This window comes from Musa acuminata, chromosome BXJ3-4, assembly GCF_036884655.1.
Source record: "Musa acuminata AAA Group cultivar baxijiao chromosome BXJ3-4, Cavendish_Baxijiao_AAA, whole genome shotgun sequence".
Taxonomy (NCBI): domain Eukaryota; kingdom Viridiplantae; phylum Streptophyta; class Magnoliopsida; order Zingiberales; family Musaceae; genus Musa; species Musa acuminata.
The window spans coordinates 38,269,918-38,288,484 of NC_088352.1; the positions used below are offsets into that span (position 1 = coordinate 38,269,918).

General features: G+C 36.2%; 3 protein-coding genes across 8 annotated transcripts; all 3 read right to left on the reverse strand.

Annotated features, from left to right (window-relative positions):
* Window positions 1-1,515: 1,515 nt before the first annotated feature.
* Window positions 1,516-8,230, reverse strand: LOC135636749 (uncharacterized). Of its 5 annotated transcripts, none has more exons than XM_065148744.1 (6): window positions 7,140-7,929; window positions 6,917-6,999; window positions 6,763-6,805; window positions 4,840-4,912; window positions 1,924-2,121; window positions 1,516-1,850 (listed from the first exon to the last, which is right to left on the reverse strand). In XM_065148744.1, the coding sequence occupies exons 4-6, from the start codon at window positions 4,882-4,884 to the stop codon at window positions 1,758-1,760; spliced, it is 336 nt and encodes a 111-aa protein (XP_065004816.1). In that variant the 5' UTR covers window positions 4,885-4,912; window positions 6,763-6,805; window positions 6,917-6,999; window positions 7,140-7,929; the 3' UTR covers window positions 1,516-1,757. The 5 variants fall into 5 exon arrangements, with proteins under 5 accessions (XP_065004816.1, XP_065004815.1, XP_065004814.1 ...); XM_065148743.1 differs by having other exon boundaries at window positions 7,135-7,929; XM_065148742.1 differs by having other exon boundaries at window positions 7,097-7,929.
* A 332-nt stretch (window positions 8,231-8,562) lies between these two features.
* LOC135636748 (uncharacterized) lies at window positions 8,563-10,800 on the reverse strand. The gene is made up of 3 exons (XM_065148741.1): window positions 10,478-10,800; window positions 9,331-9,406; window positions 8,563-9,008 (listed from the first exon to the last, which is right to left on the reverse strand). Exons 1-3 carry the CDS (start codon window positions 10,696-10,698, stop codon window positions 8,949-8,951), a joined length of 357 nt encoding a protein of 118 aa, XP_065004813.1. The 5' UTR covers window positions 10,699-10,800; the 3' UTR covers window positions 8,563-8,948.
* Window positions 10,801-12,007: 1,207 nt separating this feature from the next.
* LOC135636745 (serine carboxypeptidase-like 18) lies at window positions 12,008-18,547 on the reverse strand. 2 transcript variants are annotated; one of them, XM_065148736.1, is made up of 14 exons: window positions 18,227-18,547; window positions 17,987-18,132; window positions 17,361-17,437; window positions 17,038-17,160; window positions 16,819-16,921; window positions 15,958-15,992; window positions 15,432-15,533; window positions 15,270-15,353; window positions 15,049-15,198; window positions 14,407-14,478; window positions 12,901-13,019; window positions 12,694-12,807; window positions 12,551-12,596; window positions 12,008-12,415 (listed from the first exon to the last, which is right to left on the reverse strand). In XM_065148736.1, exons 1-14 carry the CDS (start codon window positions 18,409-18,411, stop codon window positions 12,332-12,334), a joined length of 1,440 nt encoding a protein of 479 aa, XP_065004808.1. In that variant the 5' UTR covers window positions 18,412-18,547; the 3' UTR covers window positions 12,008-12,331. The 2 variants fall into 2 exon arrangements, with proteins under 2 accessions (XP_065004808.1, XP_065004809.1); XM_065148737.1 differs by lacking the exon at window positions 12,551-12,596.
* Between the last annotated feature and the right edge of the window lie 20 nt (window positions 18,548-18,567).

Genomic DNA, 18,567 nt, shown 5'->3' on the forward strand with positions numbered 1-18,567 from the left:
TCAGACATGCCTTTTTCTTTATCCTGCCATGATGCATGAGTGCTCAGTCTAATCAATTCATATCTCACACACTTGAGTGGTGGAGGTCCATTCTAGATCATTTATCCATGTTTGCATACCATTTGTCCTTGATTTTTTTTCTCTTTTGAACTTTTGGAAGGCCATGTTCAACTTTTATCTTCTTTTGATCCAATCCAAATGCCTCACCAAATAATTTCATTAACAGAGTTTCGAGTTTCTTCAGCTTCAAATGCAAGCATTAGAGGTGAAACCATGGCCCTTGTCCAACAAGATCAGGTTTTGAAGCTTCGAGATGAAATCATTATCTTGAGACAGCCAGCTCCAAGAAGAGGAATCAACAGCTATAAATGATCTGAAACGAACAGAGGCGATGGCGCTGTGAAGTTGCATCAGCGACTCAACAGTTGCGGATGCCGATGAGACCGACCTACAGAACTCAGTAGGAAACATTGAAAACCCAGAATCGAGAGAGAGAGAGAGAGAGAGAGAGACAAAAGGATCAAAAGCAAGTCTTCCATCACCTCCAGGCGAGAGGGAACGTTCTGTGCGGCAGCGAGGACTGTGGCAAGAGGGTTTTGGAGCGGACCGCAGCAGATCTCCCAGGCGGCATCACCGCAGACGTACAAGGCGACGGTATCTCCGACCTCTAAACCCTGAAGTGCCGTTGTAGTGTTCTCCATTGTGATCAAGTCTTTTTGTGACTTGTTTACGTGCATTACTTTTGGCAATCCCCCACCGCCCAACAATCGCCTTTAATATTTTTTTAATAAGACCTATCTATTTCTCATAATCATTTAATTGATTCGGGATATGATCTTCTGGATCTTCGGGTCGTTGGGTCATAACTTAATGTTTTAAATTCTAAAAATATTAAATTAATTTAATAAATATAAAAAATTATTTTTCATTTTTTCTTCTTCGATCTTCGTATCATCATAATTGATTATCTTTCTTTTTTCCATCGACGATAAAAGATGCTTTGATGATTGCAAGAAGGAGAAAAACGATTATATGAAATAATTTGTTAAAATTAAATAATAAATTAATAATATTTATGTCAATTTAGGGAGAAATATCCTAAGAATATTAAAAGTTATAAATAATAAAAACATATCTACCAAAGTTGAAAATGACAAACTTACTTTAATAGTCAAACAATAGTCAACTAACATAGTTTAACATAGTTTATCTATCAATGACTATTTTGTATTTGTTTTATGGATGCAACTTTAACCTAACAAACTTGCCCATACATATATACATACATACATAAATATACATATATATATATAGTGTATGTATATATATAAATATGTATATGTACACACATATATATATATATATATATATATATTACATATTATATATATGCACGTATATATATATATATACATATACATATACATATTATATATATATATATGTGTATATATATATATATTCTACAACGTACATGAATCTCACAACTATATTGTTCTAATAAAATTTTGAAAATATTTTCAATATAAACTTTTATTCTGTTATATAAATATATTAACATTATTTATAAAACCATGAAAACCACAAAATTTATGACAGAATTTGTACAGTAGTGGGAGCCAACATTTTATCAGAAATGACTGCAGATCTACTAATGTATATCTTCTAAACAATAGAGCTGTGCAGAACATAAACCAGCAATCCAAAACTATTACTAGTCGTGCAGGAAGTAACAGAAGCAGAAGCACCTTCCACAGTCACTGAACCACGGTGGTCTCAAGTGGCACAGAACTTTCGACTTCTTTGGTTTCTGAAGTCCTCTGTGCAACACTCTTTGACATTCCAAACATCTGAAACATATAAAAGAAAATAAGTTGCAGACAAATTCATGACCTCTCCGAGGGATAGTGTTCTCCTACTGACCTTTTGGATAGTCTTTTTAAAGCAAGATTTGTGCTCATCCATAGAGGCATTAATGAATTCGTCCATATGGTCTCTCAGATCCTCCAAAAAGCTAGCTTCCTCCGATTTCTTCTTTCTGCATGAGGCCATGGCTTGATCAACTGACCGCGGCTTTTCAGATTGAGGTTTTTGTGCTTCCATTTTGTGTGGAAAATTTCTCTGCAGACTAGGCATGTCATTGTAATGTACAATGTTTAAAACATTTAAAAGCAGACAGTATAATTAAATGGAATCTTCCTCTATCATTTTTTTTGCATAAAACACATAATTCAGCTGAATGAGATCAGGATCATGAGTTAAAGCAACATTAACAATCATATAGAAATGTTTAGACTCCTAGAAACTACTACTACACTCTTTTGCTGGTCTCCGTACATATAAGATACAGCTCATAAGAAAGTAAGAAACATAATAGAAGTGAAAAGATAATCTTGTTCTCATTCTGTTGAGCAAAAGAAAATGAATTATCAAAACCGGTGAACAGATCTGCAGACCTAAAAGTTGTTGACAAAGGTGAGCCATATAAAACATCATGTTCATCTACAATTGTTCAATGAATAAATTCTCATTGTAGTTTAAGTCCTGTGGTGTTAAGTTATGACAGCATAAAATGCATGAAACATACATTGGACCAATCACATTCATGCTGACACATGCCGAGCTCCTCTTCATCATCTCCACTATGGGTGAGACAAGGTACATCATACAAATGCATACCATCTCCAAAATCTTGATTAGCTTTATTTATACTTCTTTTGGAATGGATCATCAATGCTGAATTGACATTATTAATTACCACTAAATAAATTCATAGTGACTATTTGAACCACTGTATGAATAATTAGAGTTATAAACAACCATATAATTAGTCAAACAAGATTAGATGTATTTTTCTTGTTGTTAAAAGTAACTATTAATAGGTGCAATGATAAAGCCAGAGTGACATATTAAAGGGTAACAACAACCTAAACCTACACACCATGTGGGTTAAGCCCCCCACAGAATATTTAGAACATGCTTCTTAGAAATAGATAATAACTTATACACTATCTGAAATCATAGCAGACATGCAATATGAGGCTATTCTTGCACAAAAAACAAACAGTAAAAATATAATACAAATCATTATAGTCAAAAGCAAAAGCACAGGGCGCTAAAAGGCACCAAAGTGTGAAAATGCTTGAGGTTCCGAGAGAAGCGAGACACTATTGGATATTAAAATTTAAAAAATATATCATGATTGATAAATATGATTATTAAAATAAAAATAACACATCAAATTCATTTAAAGTACGAAACTACAGTATTCACATCTAATAACAAAAATGACAAAACAAAACAAAATTAACACCGCTTATGTGGTTGTGGGTTGCTATCGGTTGGAAGGGGAAGAGGGAGGAGGAGGAAGGAAAGGGGGCTGTGGTCTGGGAGGGGAGAAGCAGGGGATGGCACAGGCGGCGGCGAGGCAAAGAAGAGGGGAAGAGGCTGGCGGCGGGCGCGGGCGCGGAGGCTGTGGCGAAGGAGAGGAAGAGGGGAGGCAGGGAAATACGGCGGCGGACGCACGCGATCCATCGGAAAGAAACAGTAATGTCCCAAGAACAAATTAGGCTTGGATATATAGTTAAACTTCACTTTTTTTCCGCAGGAATTCAGAGATAAGCATCACAAATTTGGGGAAAATGGAAGCAGGTAATCAAGAATCATGACAAGAACAGATTATAATTGTCAGATCATATATATGAACGAAGTTTAAGGTAATACAAAGAGATAAAATAAGAGGCAACAACCCTAGAAATTCACAATCCGCAACGACGACACTAATAAAGATCGAAACGAAGGTAAAGATGGAACGAAGTTTAAGGCAATACAAAGAGATGAGATCGAGAGGAAACAACCCTAGAAATTCACAATCCGCAACGACGACACTAATGAAGATCGAAACGAAAGTAAAGATGGAGAGGGAGATGCGCACCTAATTTGAGAGAACGGAAGCAGATGGACGAAGAACGCAGCGTTGTGTCCTTGGGGTTTTATAGCAGACGCGGATCCGTCAGTTTTGGCATGCGCCTATAATCTTGAGAAAGGGGGCCGAAAGACGGGGCGGATCGCATTCCTTCCATATCCGAACCGATAGATCTACGGGTCGGATATTTGGAAGTCCGAACCAACCCAAACTTTTATATATTTTCTTAAGGGCATATTTGTCCCCTTTGATATATATATATATATATATATATATATATATATATATATATATATATATATATATATACCTCCAAGTATTTATAGACATATATTACTCCCTTCAACAAATCCGAAAAATTAACTACTATTGGCTCATAATTATCACTGAATTAATTATTTTTATTTTTCAGCAATTATTTGACCCATTATATTTGATAATATTTTTTATACCAACAATCAACTCACAGAGATTTAACTACACTGATACTATATATTTTTTATTTTACAGGAATATAAATTGCTAGGCTTAAACTTAGAGGGGGTAAATAAGAAAGTCACTAACCTTAGAGGAATATATACACAGTTTTACCCAGTTGATAATAGAAGATTATATGTTAAGTAGAAGCATTGCATGCTAATTATTCCTATTGAGAAGATGGTTTCTTGGATATGCATACTTGAGATTAAAACTAGTAAAGGCCTAAAAATATGCTTCTTAAGTGTTGTCGATGTTTGATGGGATGATAGTGATGGTTGAAATAGATGGGGAGGATAAGGACAAGGCATGGATATCAGAAAACATTCATATTATTCTTTAAGAAGATTAAGACATTAGGAGATATGCATATAGATCACAGTTTATGTTATGAAATGAATATACTTTGGTTTGGATTAAACAAAGCAGGGGAATACTTTAACAAGAAAATTAAACACAGAGGAGCTGTCAGTGATCAGCATGCTTTCTTCTCAAAGAGACCGTCAGGACCTGAGAAAACAGAACAAAGAGGTATATAGATGAGAAATGCACAGAGCATAGTGTAGATGCAAGTAGTAGTTTACAAGGGATGCTCGAGAAAGATAGAAAAGGAATTAAATGAACCACTTACGAATGACAATTAACAAAACAAAGGATTAAATTAGCACTAAGCAAACAGGGGAGCATGGAAATAAGTCAATTCTCTGAAAGAAGGCCTAACTTGTATGCAATATGCATAGTCTGCAGCAGAGTGTAACTCAGAAATGTGAAATTATATTAAATAACTATCAAATATACAAAGAAAAATGCATGCCCAGGAAAACTACTTGCATGGACATGGTGTGCCTGTTCAGACAAATAATGCCGACATCACCAACATATGAAACAGTTGGACATTTCACAAGAACTGGAACTAAATTACTTGTGCAAGACATTATGCCGCTTTCAGCATGGTAAGCACAGAAGCAAAATAATGTTCGATGGTATCACCAGTATCGTGGCACAACCAGTTTCAAAAATGTGTTAGCAGTGTACGGATCTATGATGTGCTCAGGATTGGTCGATCCCGTTCCAGAATTGCTGAGTGCATGCCATTATGCTGCTTTCAGCATGGTAAACACCAGAAGCAAAATAATGTACAACAGTATTCTATTATCATGGCAAACCCTATTCCAAAAAAGTGCTGGCAGTGTAGGTATCTGCAGTGTTTTCTGGATAGATTGAAATCAGCTGATTCGAAGTGGAATCAGCTGCTGTCAATGTGATCTCCCCCAAGAAATCAGGCATCTACAGGAAGTTGGCCGGAAAATGCTAGATCTTGGCTGGACCCTGGAGATCAGCTAGAATTGACCAGAATCAGATAAATTTTCTTAAAACTTGGCAATCTGGCTGATTTAATCAAATATAGAGAGAGTGTCTATGCAGCAGGAATTAGCAGGTGTGCCCAGTGTAAATGATGGATGATGGTGATCTTGAGGAGATGAGAATGGCTATAAGAGTAAGTAGAAGATCCTTATTGCGGACACCAGGAGATAACCAACAGTTCTTGTACAGTGGTTCAGCTTCAATACATATTGGATATCTTCAAAGGGCGATTGGAAGCAGAAACAAAATTAAGGTTTCACAAAGTGCCAATGTATAAATAAGCAGCGATTCGTAGAGTCAGGGATGTATTTGTCACATGCTACTAAAAACAGAAATCAATGCATCCGAAGTTAAAGACTGTGCCACAAGAGCTCATGATAGAGATATGGTTTCATCATAGTCATATTCCCTTCCATACAGCTGATAATTCTTATTGTCAAGATATAAGGAACATCATTAAAAAAAAAGGCTAAGGGGTTTATATCCTTACTGGCAGAGATCTAGAGGACACAATATGATTTATTATAGTCGATGAGATCAAAGTTTGGGTGGGAACAGATCATAAAATACCAGGACAAGATGGGTTGTAATCTAAGATTTGATGCATGGATCCCTTATGTCTCACGAGAACTGTCTTTCTTAAGTCAGTAATTGAAAACATAAACAAGCAAAATATATTTATGGTGAGAACAGAGTTGTTCAGATAGTTACTGATAAGAGATCAAATTTCAAAGCAGCTGGTAAATCACCTCAATTCATGCATGCTTTTAAATAAACATATTTATGGTGATTTATGATTCCTTGATGACCAGCCCGTCTAATTAATTAAACAACAAAATAACTCAAGCCGTATCAAGAAATGAAAGAGATTATGTTAATATATGAGAAGCATTTCTGACAGAATATAAATTGCTATGAAATTTATATTCACATCACTTCAGGAGAATAAAAAGGAGCAAAGTGATAATAGAAAACGCCAAGATAAGATAACAAACCCCAAAGGAATTCCTTGTTGCGAATGTGCAGATAAGGAAAAGCCTGAAAAGCAAAAGATTTCAACATGATTAAATGAAAAGTATCCATTTAATCATCATATAATCGATCACGGCTCGAAGGGGGAAAAAAAGGGAAGAGATTGGAGAACGGTACTGGGGTTCTTCGCCGTGATGATGACCCTCGGAGAGGTTATAGATCGAGAGCATACGTTATCTTCTCCCATTTCGCGGTCTCGTCTGCAAGGATCACAACAACTAAGCATAAATTACGACACCGAAACACAAAAAGAGAAACAAATCCCCAGCTCACGACGGTGGTCGAACAGATCAAAACCTAATCGAAACGGAAAGAGAAAACGAGAGAGTGACAACGCTACGGGCGTCATCGTGAGCGGAGGCTGAGAAGCTCCGCTAGGTTGGGGCGACGGCGCGTCCATTCGCTCCTCGGCGAGGAAGAAGCGAAGCCGATCGGAGGCCGAATCTCGCGCCATGGTTGGTTGCGAGGTATAAGCCAACGGGTTATCTTTATCCTTTGCGAAAACCCGAATCCGCTATCCGAACCCAAACCCGACCCGAATACGACGGACGAAATGATATCTCAGCCATCTCACAGTATACCAATCATACCCGTATGTGATTCGGGACTACGACTGGGGCCCATTTAGACGGGATGGAACATCCAATCACAATGCGTGTAACCTACACAGGTAACGTACACGTAGAAACGTGACTCGCTGTGTTTGGTGTCAACTATAGACAGCATTTTGTATTATTTCATTAATGTGTTATCTTACGTTCATATTATCTAAATCTATAATGGTTCATTTTTATTTTATTTTTAAGGCATTAGATTATTTGATACCTATATTATTTTATATTCTAATAATTGTATTAAGTCTATCAATCCTTATAAGTCGGATGAACAGTTTATTGTATGGTTAGGGATGGATAAATAATTTATTTTGATATGACTGGAAGCCTCTTAATTAGCCCTATAAGGTCAATTTGATACATCAGAATTTTGATTCCTTTATGTCAATTAATACAAATCTATAATTATGTTTAGTAAATATTATGACCGACGTTAGAACATTATGATTTTATTATTGTCTTACGATCAGCTGAAATTATTTTGTTGGTTCTTTTTTTTTTTTACATAACTTCAAGTTTTTTAATTATTTTAATTTTCATGAATAAGTCTACACAACAATAATAAAATCGTAAGTCTGAACTATTTAGGGTTTCATGAATAAGTCTCTTATTACAAAAAAAATTACTTCGAGTTCATTAACCTCAATCAGAAAGCAAACAAGCTGACATCTTCCATAAGGTACAGTCAAAGAAACAACATTAATTTCAAAGACTAAATCCATACATTAATAATTATTTAGTTGATAGTATTAGTAGATACATAATGTCTAACCTAAAGCTATACTGAGAAAAAGTGATGCTTTACTGAAATGAAGAAGCGGTCTTACAAAATGGATTTCAAAGCAGTCTTGTGATTGTATTATTCTCATCTTTTGTGCATTCTTCCTTCCTATGTATTGGTTAGAAGATTAGAGTTTGACAAACTCTGCATTGGTAGAAAACTCATGAATTAGTCATTCATTTCTATTAATAGAATAAAATGTAATCTTCATTACAATGAGAAATATGATACTTCTTTTTTTTATCATCTAATTTATTGACTTAAATACCTTATCATTGATGATAATTTTTTCTATCGAAAAAACTGATATGTAGGATATGAAAATAGAGATGAATGGAAGATTAATCTCACATTGCTAATATTTAAAATAGTTGAATGGCATGTAATAAATTTGACTCAACTAAACAGCTCAGATTTTTCAAATACATATGATGTCAAGTAACATGAATGTTAACCTTATCAATTCCACTCAAAATCAAATTATAAATCCCTGAATAAAAAAAAATTCAACATAGGAGTAAAACCAATTAATTAATTTTTATCTAAATTAGCCAAAATTAAGAAGATGTCATTCTGAATCCAAGAAATGCTTTGAGTTGCTGTCAGTGGCTGAACTGGGGTTTTATTATGCAGACAATAAGTTCTGTCAAGTGATCATGTCTATGAGATTGGATTAATACTTTTGGCTGCATCTGTCTGATTAGAGCATGTACTGGGAAAAATCTCTCTAAACCTTGATAGTGCTGCAAAACTATTAGCCTTCTTGTAATGGTTTGGAATCAAAGAAAATGGATTCTGATTTTCCTTGACAAGCCTGCTATCAGGAAAGTTTGATTGGGTTACCACAAATCCCAAAAGCTTAAGCTATTAGAAGAGCACCAAAACTCTATTAAACTTTTAACATCATATTCTCTATGATTGTGAGGATTATTGATACCATTTGTGTTTTCTTTATACATCTTGCAAAGTGTACAGTTTATAAATTTAGCAGTGGCACCACAAACTCCTTTTTGTTTTGCATGTACAATTTGCATAGGTTTTTGTTTGAGCAAAAAAGAAGCAAAATGTCTTCAGATTTAGGAGTCCTTCTCACCATCAGAAATATAAAATATCAGCAGTAAACATAATGGGGTTACCAAATAGGCTGCAATCTTGAGCAAGTCTTCAGTCTCCTTTGAGATCACACCAATTCTAGACCAGTCCCCACTGTACCTGATCCAGTGCATCACAGTATCAGTTTTGGAAGTAGAATGCTGGATTAACCACAGGAGATTAGATTACAGTAAATGGCAGCTAAAACTTTGTGCAGTGTACAGAGATATGCAGTGAAGGAAACTTATTCTTCCATAGCAAGTGATTACTTGAATTGCTATGTTGAATACAAGATCTTCCTTTTGTATAGGGAGTAGACAACAATTAGGGATGTAGGTGTAATCATAAGCACTTGAAACAAGACATAACATAATTTAGGAACACTACACAAATGAGGGCAACCCAATCTCTGCCTCTGCTTCTTGATTCATCAACCGGATGTTCTAAACTTGCTGGATGCTTGGTCATCATTTTGAGGTTCTCATGTATATTACCACAGCTAATTTGGATGCTATACTCTGAATTGCAGACAAGCATTTAGCCTACCATGTTCCAAAAATTCTGTCTTGATGGAGCACATCTATTGGACTTGTGATGGCATTAATTAGCTTGGGCTAATTATATTGATGATTGCAGACATTATTTATATATAAATAAATCTAATTGTTATTGATTGGGAAACTAAAGAAAAAGTTTCAATATCCTACAAGCAATTAGTTCTATTCAGGGGAAGAAAGAAAAAAGGCAGCAGAAGAAGGAATATATATTGTGAAACATTCCAATTATATTCAGGAAAAGGTCACTTAACCTCATTATCATATCTCACAAGAGCTGCAAGTCTCAAAGCTTTATAATCTTTGGTATGGGAAAATACTTCACAATCAATTTGATATGGAGGAGGAACACAAAAAACATATGCATGCCAAAGATATGTTTTTTTTTTTCCATCAATCAGTTCATTCACTACAAAGATGTATCAAAAGACAAATTATTTGTCAGGAATCACCAATGAACATAGAGGCTTTGGTGAAGCATTAATCATCATCATTTTCAGTGGAATTCATTATCAATTAGAAAATAATGAAATTTCCTGACACCAACTCTGATTTAAGAGCTCCATAAACTCATCCTTGTTGAACAAGTTGCTCAAGCAAAACACACACCAGTATGAACTACGGTGTTAAGGCTTACCCAGCATCAAGGAATCCCAGTCCAAATAGGACAACAGCAGATCTGGCAAGAACAGCTTTGGATGCCCTCAGGGAGAAGGTTGTTTCTCCTGCTTGTGAGTCTCCTCCAATGTTCTCTTTCTTCGCCCTTGCAGGTTTGAGTAGCCTCCGGTTACTGCTGCATGGGAGCAGGTGGGGAAACCACCTGAAACGAGGGGCAAAGCTCTTCCCCGACACTATCATGCTTCCCTTGTCCTGCAGAGGATTGAGCTCAGCGGTGGCGATCGGCAGAGCCGACGACAAAAAGAACGCGGGCAGCCACTCAAGACTCGGATAACGTTTCGGTACGTGTTGTGTTCTTTTGGTGCTTCCAGAAACAAGACGCAGAAGTGTTTTTTGTTTTTGTTTCCATGAACAAAGTTAATTACCCACGACTTATATATATATATATATATATATATATATATATATATATATATATATATATATATATATATATATATATTCTATTAAAATATAAAATTTATATCTTAAAAAAAAATTGAAGTGATAACGATGAAGTTCAAACCAAAAACGTTTCGATGATCTGTTAAGAGTCTTTCTCAACTAAGCTAGTCAGTACTGTATCATATGTTTCGATCCCTTAATTTTTGATAAGTAGATTTGATAATAAAAAATATTATAGATAATATTATAAAAACTATTTTTATAGTACAAGAAAAAAATGACAAAGATAAAGAGAAATGAATATAATAATATTTCTCTTTTTCATCTTGATAATGAGAAATACTTAAATACATTTGGGAAAAAAATCAAATATTTTGATAACAAATAAAGATCTTAATTGCCACGATCCTGAACAAAAATCTTTATGCTGATAGCTATGAAAGATCAAATTCTTTGCATTACAACACTCATGCATTAATATCAAATGTTATTGCCAATGAATGTTTGGATTCAAAAATTGTATCATCAGTATTTTCTACTAGTGATTGGCACTAACACCAATCAACCAACAAAATTCTCAACAGCACTATCATGAACTAATTGTGGTTTTTCATTTTTAAGCGCAACTCACACTTGCATCAGAATTTAATTTATTTTGTCCTCGTAATATAACATTAGAATTTATATGTCGCAATGTATGGATTGGATCTAAATTATATTGAGGTTTCAGCATCTATCTCGAAATATCCCAATTAATCTCATGTCAAAAATAGATATATTAATGTTATTCCATAAATTTTGGATAGTATAATCATGTGTACCAATTATGAGTTTTCCATTTATTACTAATTCATCAATTTTATTTGACCTAAATAATTAATCAAAATATTTAAACTAAAATTAATAATTATATATTTATCAAACATTTATAAGTCAATCCTAGTCTTATCTATTTTGGACGTGAGACTAATCATGTTGCTATAATGATGATTACTTTTGATAGCTGTAGGAGTTTTACAATGCAAAGCATGCAAATAGGAAATAGAAAAAGCTTAAAGGGATTGGATGCAAAATATTTGGATCTGTTTAGAGGTAATAACAAAGATAAGAGTAACAAAGTTCTTGTTTTTGGATAGCAATAGTAGTAGCTTAAATATCCCAAATTGGTAGAGAATGGTCCAAGTAGAGACATATTTGGGAGTTTCTCTAGCAAATTCTTACAATATCACAAGACAATAATTGCAGGTCCATGTGACGAATTACTGTGTCGAAGGCACAGGATGTGAAGTTCTACATGTATGTGAGCTGCAACATACAGATTCATAGTGGTGTACATATGTATATGTTGGATATCCCATAAATGGTTCCAAGGTGTGTAACTCCATGATGCAATAAGCTCTAAGTAGAACCAATGGAAGGAAAAGAGAGTTCATAGAGGTTCATGAAAAATCCACCTTTGAATCATAGCCAAGCATTGCTTTGGCCTGTACTCTGGAGCTGTGTGACCACCACCCTACACAAAATAAATATATAAATCACCAAAAACTAAAGAGCAAGACAGATATGCATGCAACATAACCTCCCTATTTATCTTAAATTTGTTCTCCTAGCCCAAAAAACAAAAAAATTATGGTTTTGATTAACTCGCCTTCACAGTAGCAAATGTCAAATTGTTGGCATATTTCATTGTATACCTAGTAAACAAAGATCATGGTAATCAGAATGAGAATGTAGCGGTATTGTTATAGGAGAAATCTTTGAACCAATTTTTGACACTGTCACAAAGCTCACCCAGCAACTTGGCCTTCTACATGCCAAGATCTCCAATCATCCACAAGCGAGAAGTTGAGAGATTTTATCCATGCCTTTGTGCCCACAAATGGTATGTAGAGGTCGTGATCACCGCTGTATGTGAAGATGCCACAAGAAACAGTGAGATGCTGTTAAGTGCAACATCACATTTGCATTGATCGGTATCAACACTGTATTAAGTATTACCTGTACACCAAAGCACGGAAGCCTCTGGTTGTAAGGTTGAGATGATACTCTAAGTTACTATTGAGTCCCTTTGCATATGGCAAATCACTGTTGCACCTCTGCCATTCTTCGACTGTTCCCTGCATCATCATCAATTTTTTAGTCTTATGTTTAAGCAGAAGAATGAGTTAATATTGGAGAAATCAGGATAGCGTAAAGCTGCGGTTGCTGCCCTAGATATTTTACTCCTTGTTAAGGGATGAGTACTTAAGTCTATTATTGATAGGGGAAATATTCTCAACCAATAACAGTACATGGCTGCTTGATTGACATAAATAAGACAAAGTCTGCCCCTTTGGTCTGCCCACGTAGACATAAGTCCAAAAGAGACGGTTTTGGATTGTTCCCTCAAAAAATATTATATATGATATTCCCCTCCTTTTTACCTAGTACAAAAAGCTATCTTCGGCATAATAATCGAGGTAGAAAACCTTTTTACTATTTTCACCCATCCACCTCGGGTCTCACTTGAGTGCCAGAGGGACCAAGTCGGGAAATCCACACCTGAACTCAGTCTTTGTGCAAGTCATCCACATGAGCACATCCACCTCAAGTCGAGAGAATTCCATAGATCCCTTGGTGGCCACCTCATCACTCTTATGCACACGGACCTGAACCACATAAGGTTGACTTGGACGTCACCGATTTTTCTCCTAACAATTACTAAACCCGAAGCTGCTGCCCCTATGAAGTTTATTCCTTTTGCCTGGCTAGGTGCCAAAACTGGATTTTGCATTTAGGGACTGCAATGCATTCAAGTTCTACAAGAGAAGCATTCTTTCTGTTTGCAGAATCTACTCTGGCCCAGGTGGCCTTCTTGACTGTCTCTCAACTTGGAAAGTTGTCCATTGTTCCTAAGCAGCTTTCAAGTTTAGCTGTTTGTACTCTGTAGCTATATGGATGCAAATTTGGTTGGGAAGAAACAATTTGGTGTTCACAATAGGACTTGCAGCAATGTCAATTTGCACAGCTCCTGGTCAACTAATCAAGTTTATTACAGAAAGAAGAAATCTTTTTTGTTGCTTAAATTAACCGGGCATGATACTTGCTCCTCTTGTTTTCTTTCTTTTTATCTCTATTCTCTCTTTCCTTTTTCTCTTTTGTAATTCCTAGTTTCCTACTATGTTTTTTATAATAAAAACTATTAGGTTGTTCCACCATTTTTTTATAATAGATCTTTCTTTTTCTCTGCATCTTCGTTCTCCCTTTTTTTTGAACTTTTGAGAAGCTTTATTCTCCAGTGTGTTATCCTCCTCATGTCCTTACATAGAAATGCAATAATCTTACAGTAATAGCTTCAATGTGGCACATTTTTTTTCCATTCTCATTTTATATATTTAAAGAACTAATTTACTTCTGGTAATAAAAAAGAATTTCAATCAAGAATGCATTTGAACCAAGCCATTGCTCAATCTTCTGAAACTTTCTTGTTCTCATTATATATATGAAGGGTTTGGAAGAGCGTACCTTCTTGATATGGAGAGCCTGTCTCACAGCATTGCTATTTGCCCAATAGTAGGACAGAAAGTAAGCATAACCCTGCAATAAGAGATTGTTGATGTGTAAGCAAAAAAGGCTTGAAGATATAAGAAAAGCAAAAAAATTATTAGACGTATGGCAGATGTGTGTTCATATGAAGGATGACTATCTACATCCAAGTGATTGCTAATATGTGCAAGCTTTCATCAATGTGAAAAAGCTGTTAGTACATTAATGGGCTGCACAGCACTCTCAAGTGCACAGGCTATGAATGAGTGATAAAACCCTAAGACTTTATTTAAGAAAATAAATAGGGATTTGATCGCTTCGAGGGGATCAACCTCCAAGTTGACCAAAGGCTTTGAGTTATATGTAATTACTTGAGAAAATTAACCAAAGACATGGCATGTATATAGAGTGATTAATCCTTAGCCAACTAGGACTAGGATTTCTAACAAAAATAAAATAACAATTCCTAATTTGCTATATCAAAGGACTCCTAACATAATTAGGAAAAACTAAATAGGATATTAAAAATTAATATCAGATCCCTAAAATTAAAGACTCCTAAAATTAAGGAATCCTAACAATGAGAGAGATACAGACTTGAGTTGGAGGACTAGTACTCACTCTGCAGTTTAGATCAGGAACAGGTGGTGGCTTAAGTAGATCCATATACTCCTTCAGGGATCTTCTATCTAGAAAAATATCCTTTGGCTTTGGTGATGCCAAAGCACATTTTGGTTCCAAAATATGATTCTCATAGATCTCTGAACAAAACTGCCGGCAGAATACATCAATTTAACATAATTTTTGCCATTCAAACAATTAAGGTACATAAAAAACCTCACGTTCTCAAAAGTCTCAAGACACGATGCACATTGCACGGTGGTTGGATTTCGATGGTCTTGCCCTTTGCAACTTCTTTGTATCATCTGAAAAGAAACAATTTGCTGTAAGATGTTCCTCTTGAACATTTACATCTGGCTTGTGCCTAATCAGAGTGAGATTACCTCAAAGACACCATCTGATATAATTCCCACACCATGAGCATAAGGCACTCGAGAATTCTCATCAAAATTTTCACCTGTAACTGGGTTGCCAATTAGGTAACCCTGAAAGAGGCCAAATAAGAGAGTTGTTACTAAAATCTTTTGTTCCTCCTTTCTTTCTGAACAAAAAAGTAAGAAGGACACCATGAAAGGGTATGAAAGCAGCTACAGCAGCAAGACCATATATGTGCAGAATTTTTGAATTAATGAATCTGCTCTCGAGCAAAACCATCATTCAATGTGCAATGAGTAATGGCTATGTTTTCAAAACTTAATTAGGATTCTGTACATTCCCTGAGAAACTAGAAAAGATGATTGAAATGGAAAAGAACATTAATGAATTATGTAAGTTACAGAATTCTTCTGAAATGAAACCTCATTTAGTTAAAGTTTCATTCAGCGATATATTCATATCCCTTTAAAAGCTAAAACAATGGTCAATAAAGAAAATGCAGCAATTTTTGTAGACCAATGCAAAGAAAATTACCTTAAGATTTAGTTGCTTGTTTCCAACTTTGGTACCTGGGTTTTAAGAGAATTACATCAGTAAAGCATAATTAACTTTCATACATTCATACACAGATCACACTTCTACACACTCAGCCACCCACATGCTTACCTGAGCGCTTGCAAACACACATAGAGACATTGTCCTTTAGTTATGTTCTTGTAGGCATACATATATGTCTTCATCGATTGCTCTATGTCCATAGCAATGTATTAAATCTTTTACGGTTAAATATCATTTACAAAGTAAGCCAGTTTTACCTTAGAAATTATACCACTGTCTACAAGGTTTTGAGACCAATAAATAGATCAACTGTGTGAGATGACAGATTCGATAAATTTTATGTAACTATTTAGATCTAGATAGGTATTGGCTAGAGTTTGCTCATCCAAATTAGCAGGAAATCTCTTCACTTTGCTTGACGTGAAAAGATAAAAAGTGAAATGACAACCTATAAAATAAATGATGCATTATTATCTTGTGCTTGGTTTCGACACTTTTTTGAATAATAAATTTGAAATTCCCTTTCATTTTGACAAAAATCTTGTTGCCTCTTGTCTCATCTGTGGATTAGTTTGGTCTAACATGACTTGGAGTTCTCTCACAAATGGACTGATAAAACAAAATCTTAAATCTTTCTTTTACTGAAGCTAGTTTTCATCCTAGAAGCCTATCCACTTCAGGAAACGGAAGTTATGAGAAGATTGCAGAAAGCTATTTCAGAGAAGCTATTCAATGGATTTCATTTATTTGAATACCACAGACTTGCCCAAGCTTGTGCTATGAAAACAAACTTCTTATTCCAGAAAAACTGCAGACAAGGAGTTGAATTGAAGTTACCTTCGGATACGCGGTGAGCGACGATGGGAACAATCTTTCCACCATATGAATCTCCGGATATGTAGAGAGGGTTGGAGAGGAACTGCGGGTGATCAATAAACCACTACACAAAGAATTTGGGGTATAATTGTAAGGCAACACAATTTTTTTCTAAAATCTGAATTGTGTTCAGAATACACTCAGGAATCAGGATATGAATCAAATAATTAATCATCTCACCTTTATGAGAAACTTATAAACATGTTCCGACCAAGACATGTCATTGGCATTATAACCTTCGTAACGACGTGAAAATGAGAACCCTGACCCAACCGGAGAGTCTAGAAAGATCATGTTGGCAACCTGAACATGGTTTTGCAGCAAAAAGAGATTTACATAAGTGAATACAGAGAAATGAGTAGTAGCAGAGTACATCACAAAGAAAATAATGATATACAAATCTAGAAACATAAAACAATTCTTCTAAATAAACAAAGACGATAACCATATTTGAAAAGACAAGCAGAATCACATCTGATATACCAAGAAAAGGCATTTCTCACCTTTGTCCAAGAATACGGATGATATACCAAGTTTGGCAAGCTTCCATTGTACTCCGCAGGTACAAACTTCAGAGGACCTATGTTCGACACATGATGAACTTAGCACACGTATCTAATCTTTCAACAAGTTGCAGCCTGAACTTAGTAACAATACAATAAAAGGTAGCATAAAATGCTAAAATACGGTGAGAACAATGGGAAATATAAATAGGACAACTTAGAACAATGATGAAATGTTATCTGAAAATATGGCCTCGATAATGCTTTTCATATGAACATATAGCTCTCCGAGTTAAAAGAATAGAACTCAGATATTAAGGGTTTAGGGGTTAACATGGGACTTATCACACTAGCGTTTCACCTTTCTTCCTTCGTTCCGACCATCGATGGTGATGCGTAAGCTTAATCGATCCTCTCAATCTGTTAAGTTTAGCCTAATTGGTGCCAAATTCTTTTTTGAAGATCTATTATCTGACCCTGTTCATGAGAATAATGAATGATGACCAACCGCAATGAACATGTCACATTGATTCGTCCAGTAAATGTCCATTTATTTCGTTCAGCTCTGAGAAGGTGGAGGTAAAGAGGAGAACTTGTGAGATGAGGCTACGAAACGTCAGACGCACCAACTTCGAAGACCAATCCACTCAGGGCAGAGCACCTGGGGCCGCCGTTGAGCCAAAGGAGGAGGGGGTCCTCGCTCGGCCGGCCCTCCGACGGGATGAAGTAGTAGAAGAGCTCCGCGCCGTTCACCTCGTCCACTTCCACGTACCTACAGCAGCAAGAAGCAGCACAGCATTCATGGAGACCGATCGCATACAGCTACGTGCGGGTGAGGAAGAGGCAGATAAGAGAGTCAGTCGTACCCTGTCTCCAAATGGAAGGGAAGGGGGCCGCGGAATCCGGGCAGGTGGGTGACGGTGGAAGCGGAGAGAGCAGGCGAGGGCGCAGAGAGGACCACGGAGAGGAGGAAGAGGAACAGTTGTGCAACCGCAATCCATGTTGGTTGTGGCTCACGGGATCGATGGCCGAGGCGGGCAGAGCTCGCCATTCTTCCGGACTGATTTGCCCAAAGCTGCCAACACCATGGCGAAGTTTATGTAGGCCCTGGACATGCGGCGCGGGACCCGAGTCGTGACCCACCTACGTGTGTCCACGTCAAACCGTGCAAAAGACCACGTCCGTTCGTCGCCGCAGCTAATCCGCA

Excerpts from the sequence above, each read along its gene's own strand:
- LOC135636749 (XM_065148744.1), bottom strand. The coding sequence starts at position 4,884 with ATGCTGATCACTGACAGCTCCTCTGTGTTTAATTTTCTTGTTAAA. Across the intron at positions 2,122-4,839 it reads TGTTTAATTTTCTTGTTAAA|AGAAATTTTCCACACAAAAT; the intron begins GTATTCCCCTGC and ends CCTAGTCTGCAG. Across the intron at positions 1,851-1,923 it reads TTAAAAAGACTATCCAAAAG|ATGTTTGGAATGTCAAAGAG; the intron begins GTCAGTAGGAGA and ends TATATGTTTCAG.
- LOC135636748 (XM_065148741.1), bottom strand. The coding sequence starts at position 10,698 with ATGATAGTGTCGGGGAAGAGCTTTGCCCCTCGTTTCAGGTGGTTTCCC. Across the intron at positions 9,407-10,477 it reads CTGGGATTCCTTGATGCTGG|GTACAGTGGGGACTGGTCTA; the intron begins GTAAGCCTTAAC and ends GCACTGGATCAG. Across the intron at positions 9,009-9,330 it reads TCAAGATTGCAGCCTATTTG|GCTTGTCAAGGAAAATCAGA; the intron begins GTAACCCCATTA and ends TCCTGATAGCAG.
- LOC135636745 (XM_065148736.1), bottom strand. The coding sequence starts at position 18,411 with ATGGCGAGCTCTGCCCGCCTCGGCCATCGATCCCGTGAGCCACAACCA. Across the intron at positions 17,161-17,360 it reads ATCCGTATTCTTGGACAAAG|GTTGCCAACATGATCTTTCT; the intron begins GTGAGAAATGCC and ends AACCATGTTCAG. Across the intron at positions 13,020-14,406 it reads AGGCTCTCCATATCAAGAAG|GGAACAGTCGAAGAATGGCA; the intron begins GTACGCTCTTCC and ends ATGATGATGCAG.